The sequence below is a fragment of the Bidens hawaiensis genome, unplaced genomic scaffold (genome assembly GCF_021521415.1).
Source record: "Bidens hawaiensis isolate Kalapana, Puna unplaced genomic scaffold, B.hawaiensis_p1.1 tig00015054_1, whole genome shotgun sequence".
NCBI classification, from domain to species: Eukaryota; Viridiplantae; Streptophyta; class Magnoliopsida; order Asterales; family Asteraceae; genus Bidens; species Bidens hawaiensis.
Window position 1 is genome coordinate 545,553 of NW_027492335.1, and position 6,651 is coordinate 552,203.

Below are 6,651 nucleotides of genomic sequence, written 5' to 3' on the forward strand. Positions count from 1 at the left end.
GAAGGAGTTGAGATTTCAGGAGATGAAGAAAATATATGTAAAAGTTAAAACCACAATAATTCCACCGAGATTAATATTGTATTCTTTATTTCGTATCCTTTTGACAAAATTGTTAAAAGTTATGTATAGTTTCGATGCGTAAGTATAAAATGAAAACTGTGAAAACTCTAAAAACTCATTCTTAACCACATGTTTTTAGTTAATGTTTAAATCTTGTGGTTTATAATTAAAGTGAATAAAAAATATAAATATAACTTTTTCTCTCTCTTAAAAACATATATATAGTAAAAAAATGTTAAAAAATAGCAAAATATTTTTTTAAATGTTTCGATATTTTGTATTAAATGTTACAACATATATTACATGTAACAAAAAAAAAACGATGTTACATAGGGTTTTCATAGCTCAAGTTGGTTTTCATTTTAACCTTACCCTACTTTCGATTGAAGAAAAACATCCCAATCATTTTTATTTTGATTATGGTCCATTGGTTTCATCTTGTTTTGGACTAATAAGGGAAGGGGTGTTTGGATTGCTTATTCTCACCAACTTATAACTTATTAATTTTTTAAAAAGAAATAAAACGTTTGGGATTGTTTTTGATGTTAGAGGAGAAAGTTAATAAGTTGCATTTTATTAAAACGTTATAAAGAGTTTTCATAATGAAACCCAAACACTCCTCAAACGGCCGGTCACAACTCGCAACAACTGTTACAAACACACCGAGGTTTAAATACCTTCTGATCCCGTTGAGGCCTAGCCCGTTAAAATCCATAATGGTATTTCACGTCCAAAAAAGCCGATGAGGAGTGGGTTTGAGTGTTTGATGCCCACAATGAATGTTGCAAAATTCTTGAAAGTGAAAGGGCTGGTAATGACAACCAAGCAAATTATAACAAGATTTGTCTTTTATTAAAAATACTCAAATCCCCAAGCAAATTAATTTTCATTTCAATTTCATTCAGATCCGCTTATCTTTTGCTGCCCGAATCTCCCACAGGCTCACTTGTGCAATTTCTTTCCGATTTGTTTAATGTATGTTTTGTTTTCGAATTTGGATCTGGATTGGACCAATATCATAGCCTAGAACTACATCGATTAACTTGAATTGTGTCTATTAATCAACGCATGCTGTTTGCGGATCACCTTTTTTGGGTTGTCAAATTTCTCACAACCAAACGATATAGTTTTCGGGTTGTAGAACATACCAAACAAACACTAATGACTTTCTTTTCCATAATCCTTCTATTCGCCCAAAAATTGAAGTCTTAATAAAACTAAATTATATTCACAGAATTCAAATATGAGAAATATCTGTGGCATGGGTTTACTCTGTATTTTCTATATATCGTCTATTAAAAATTCGAAACTCAGTGAGCCAGTGGTACCTTGCTACGTAGGTCCGTCCCTGGTTTCCATTGAATTGATGATGCCTCGATTATGATGAAAACGCCCTAAATTACAAAAAAAACTTAGTTGAAGTAGAAGCTCATGAATTTGGAAATTGCAATAAAGTAAGAATCGAACCGGGCCTCTTGTGAGCTGCTCGAATTGAGCTTTGAGCCGGGTTTAAATGGGTTCGAGCCTAAATTGAAGCTTATTTAATAAACCGGCTAGAACTGAATATGTGTATGCATGTTTCTTGTGTTTTCAAGCTTGACAGCATCAAATTCAAATACTTGTTACATTCTCCTACATTTTATTATAGATGCTAACTTTGTTTTTTTTTTTGTTATTATTTTGTAGGTTTGATATTATGTCTATGAATTGGGTTCAACGCAAAATCTACCTATACAATGTCACGTTTGGACTGTACATGTTGGACGCATGGGAGCGCTATTTATTCAGTATCCTTTTCGATTATTAAATTTGCTCTTTTGTGTTCTGTTAAATTCTAATGTAAAGCATACAAAGTTCAAAACTGTAGATTATCATACCTTGTTATGAATCTTTTGACTTCACTTAACCTGTGATAGATGCTTTGGTTCTTGTGTTGATGTGGTTCATATTCTACAACGGGTACCGGAACCTTAATGAACTCTGCAAAAGGTAACATCTTTTATATTAGCCTAAGATTTCTGAAAGGTTTTAACATATTTGTATGAAAATTGCAACACACAAAATCTTAACCACACACGTAGGATAACTCAACTCTTTGAGTCTTTGACTAGAGGCGGTGGTATATACAGGTGGGTTGTCTAACAGTTCAAAGCGGGTAGGGTTGGTACAGTTTTTTCTGGCATTATTTTTCTGTTTAAGTCAGCCATTTGTATTTGTACAGGTATATATGGTGAACTGTCTGCTCAGAGTTGACTTGAAGAAGAGCATGAGTATGAGGTTTATTTCATCTTTTGTTTTATTCATATAGTTAAACCAAGAAAAGATGTTCTGAATAAGAACATAGTCGAATCGATGAGCACCTAATTGTTGTAGCTTGCAGTGTGTGTGTGTACATTTTTTCATCTTGTTTTGAAGTTTTTAATCTACTGTTTTGTGAACTTGTAACAGTAGTTCTTTCAATATTAAATCTTTTTAATTAAGGGAAAATTATGAAGTAGTCATTTTGGCAAATGTTTTTACATAGCCATTTTGAGGGCTCGCGTGTCGAAATCTCATTGGTTAAACAAAATGGCCGTATCATTTTGGCTATTTTTTTAAAGCCAAAATCACTTGATTGGCTGCACTTTCTAGGCGTAACAAGTTATAATTAATCACCTTACGTGGCTGCGTATCAACAATTTAGCCTCATAGAATCCCCAAGAATAAGTTCATGATTGATTTGGTAACCATTTTCCCCAATCTGAATAGATTTGCATATGATACTGGAGGTTTGTTTAATAATGTTGAATGATTGAATGAATGTTTGATACTTTTTTTGATTGGATATCTTAATGATAGATAGTTACAGAAAGCACATGGGTTGGACTCGGGTTAGTATTAGTGATAGATGGTTAATTCGATTAGTCTTGTAGTTTAGACGTTTTAGCCATAAATCAGTGCCACATACTATGTGAATGAAAGTAATAATTCTGTAACTAAGCTGAACAAAAACAAAAAGATTATGATATATAACAAATTAGAAATAAATAAATTTTGTAAGGGTTTCAAATTCACAAATGAAAACAAATGAGAGATCAGAAACTCTTAATTCACAAATTAGTTTTAAATTTGAACCATAATCTAGAAATCAAATCCACTAAATGTAGGGAAATCATCTGCAATACAATACTATTGTACGAAACCGTTTACATAACAAAATGTCACATGATTCAAAACTAGTGGGAGTAGCAGCCATAAAATTTAAATGGAAGTAATAAGAATCAGATTTCTGTAAGGCCAGTGATAAACATGTTTCCCTTCAAAACATTTTTCATGTGTGTACACGTATGTCTTCAGGTGTATAAGGACTAGAGTGTCGTGGTAATAGTTGGAGTTGAACTCACTAGGATAAAACCGTTGTTTGTGTGTTTAATCTTATGTGATAAACTGATAATAATATGACCAGGTATGTGTGCAAGCTCATTGTTATAGCTAAAAAGGAAAACTACTCATGTTCATTAAACGATGGTTATTATGCAGTTGAACCGATTAACTAACAAAGAAGTTAACTTCAATTTAGTTCACTCGGAAAAATCAATTTAGAAAGAATACGAACAAGAGCAAAACATGTCTCCTCAAGAATTTTGGTCTGACACTCATGTCTGCAGGTCATATGCAATGCACCAGTTCAAATTTTCAAGCCCTTTGGTAGTATATTAGTTTACCTAGCATAGTAGCGTATTGCCAACTCGTTCAAGGGTTGTTCTCCATCCTGTAAAAGTTAACTTTTAGCCCACTTTCTTATTTCAAGTACACTGTGTCGGGTACTGATGTATTATTATTCACTTTACCTTTTATTTTAAACACGTCTAAACTAGTTGAGAACTCTCACCATGAAGAACGTAAAGCATATATCTCGTTGAGGTGGTGTTTACTGCCCTCATTTGAATGAGGGGATTGCCACGTAGGACCACTGGGGGTTGAAGATTAAATAGTGTTTTTTTTTAATTCTCAAAGCTCCAACGGTCAAAACGGTCCAAGTTCATATTTTTTTATCAGGTACCATACCACGATTTGTGGTTGCCGATTTGGTGGATAAACCCACGGCGACAGTTTTACCGCTCGCCATGGGTACCCGAATTCGTTTTGACGAGGGCGCCCCTCTCCCCCGTAGGAAACTAATATGTTGTGATGCTCTTGTAGCATTCATATAAAGAAATCAATCGCCCTAAAAGACAACACTTTTCGCTTAGGATTTGAAGACGACACATTTCATTTCAAAAATCTTCCTATAGCGCTAGTAGACTGTAATTGAACAATAAACGAGCTTTAACCAAAGTTTCACATATCCCCCTGGGCCCCCGTTTTGTAACCTTTTAACCTAACTTGAAATCCCGTAAGTTGATTCCTCATACCATTTCTTTTCTGTTCAAGACATATATTATTTCTTTCTGTTTCTGTTTTCCATCAGCAATCACATGGCAACGACTGAAGAAGCTAAGATCGATCTCTTCGAAGACGATGACGAATTTGAAATTTGCAGTGTGGGATAGCAAGGAAGAAGGAAAAGAAGTTGGTCAACAGTGGGAAGATGATTGGGATGATGATGATGATGATGTCAATGATGACTTCTCTTTGCAGCTCAAGAAAGAGCTTCAAAACAATGTTGACAAAAAGTAACTCAAGTCTTCAGGTTTGATTGATTGTGTACTTGAAATTGTTTTTGGCTTGTGTTGAACATGTGCCTTTAGTTTTAAGACTTTTGAATCTTTTCAAGACTTGCAGTTTTTGTCATGAGTTATGACCAAATTCAATTTAACATGATCAGCTAACCATTTTAAGCTTGTAAATTGTATTTATTTAGTCTTGTTATTTTAAGTTAGTTTAAACCCTAGTTTCTTAAAACTCACAATTTTCATTTGTATTTGTTTGTACCAAAATTACAATCAGGGTCAATTTGATGAAAATGATCAACCTATATCTTATTTTCTACATAATCACTGTATCCATTTAGTCTAATTCAGTTTTTCTTATATAAGAATAAAATAAACCAGACTTCCGGTCTATACAACTAACTGAATAAACAAGCATCTCAATCCGAGTTACGTATTGATTCTCCAACACTTTTGTTATGATTTCTGCACAAATGCTCTTCCCAAATCCGAAAATGCTACTAGTTTTTATGTTTCGTTTTGGAATTAACCATTCAAACACTTTCCACAAGCATGATCAATCAATAGCTCTAGACTTTGTGACTATGCACCTTCCCCTTGGTGACTTCAAGTAACATACCTCCGCTTGCGAACCAAAAGACACGTACGCCACTGGCTCGTTTGTTGTTGAAACATTGGATCCATGCTTCTCTTCTATCCGTTAATTGGAACCATGTGGTCAAATGCCATAATTTTAAAAGTGTTAAAACAATCAACAAAAATAGGTTAGACGCACAAGTAGAATTTTTTGGATACCCTTTTTCATGCATTAATGCGGTAAAATTTGGATTATGTTTTACAAGGGAAGGTCTTGGGCGAACTTTTGAGAGATCGTCATTGTCAGGGGGTGATCTATCCCATTGAGTTTTGGAGAAATCGTCTTTAACAATGACGATATCTTAAAAGGTCGCCTTTAGCAACGGCAACACATTCTTGTGAAACATGGTTAAGGTTTTACCCTCTAGTACCCAAATAAAAAGGATTCCTGCATATGCATACTTGACACGCCTCTAGGGGTGCAGATGGTTTGGCTACACAAATTGTTCCAGCCGACCAAGCTTTGATTCCAGTAATCATTAAACTCTGGTTCGAGCTCCTAAAAGCTATAAACCATCATGCAGTGGCTCCTAACCGCCTTCCGCTGCATCCGATCTCCAGACCTATTAAAGAGGTCCAATATCGTTAGCATTTAACTTGATTGGAGGGAACTCCGGTACCGGAAACTACCCGTTGTTGGAACCAATCACTGCGTGTAGCTTAAACTTTATCTTGATATTGATCATGGTCATGCTGCAAAACACCAAACAGCGGCAGAGTTTTGAGTCCAGATTTGGAACCCCTCGGAGATTATGCAACTGACAGGCTGTAGACTCCGGTCAACATGTTCTATTTGAGGTTTAAGTTATTGAGTGCCGTCTATTAAATTACAGAATGACGACATGCATGTTTAAAACTTTTAGTGTAATGAATCGAACTAACACCAACTAAGCACGTCGCTGCAACGCGTGGATAGAAATACTTGTTTTGTATGCATGAATAAGAAATTACATCTAAGGCTCAAAAAATTCATGCCCAAAGGTGTAATAATACCCGAATAACGAAATTTTCAAACCCAAAATTTCAGGCCTAATGTCATTCATTAGTCTTGGTTTAAATCAAACAAACTTATTTTGTCAATCAAATGCATAAAAATTTCAAGTATTTTGACATATATGAATGCAATGTAAACTACTCGGTAAAAGATGCAAAACTAATTCAAATAATAATAAAACAAGAAAAGCACTTTACATAATCCAAAGATAGCACATCCTCACAACCACATCTGATATATATTCCCAATTTTTAGGAATTCCCATTTTCTAGTAAACTTTGTTAATACCATATTACCAAAAACGGTCGA

General features: G+C 34.5%; 1 protein-coding gene across 1 annotated transcript; it reads left to right on the forward strand.

The window, feature by feature from the left end:
- The first annotated feature begins 1,725 nt into the window (after window positions 1–1,725).
- On the forward strand, window positions 1,726–2,356 carry LOC143548327 (uncharacterized). The gene is made up of 3 exons (XM_077039528.1): window positions 1,726–1,847; window positions 1,977–2,049; window positions 2,282–2,356. Exons 1-3 carry the CDS (start codon window positions 1,757–1,759, stop codon window positions 2,292–2,294), a joined length of 177 nt encoding a protein of 58 aa, XP_076895643.1. The 5' UTR covers window positions 1,726–1,756; the 3' UTR covers window positions 2,295–2,356.
- The last annotated feature ends 4,295 nt before the right edge of the window (window positions 2,357–6,651 follow it).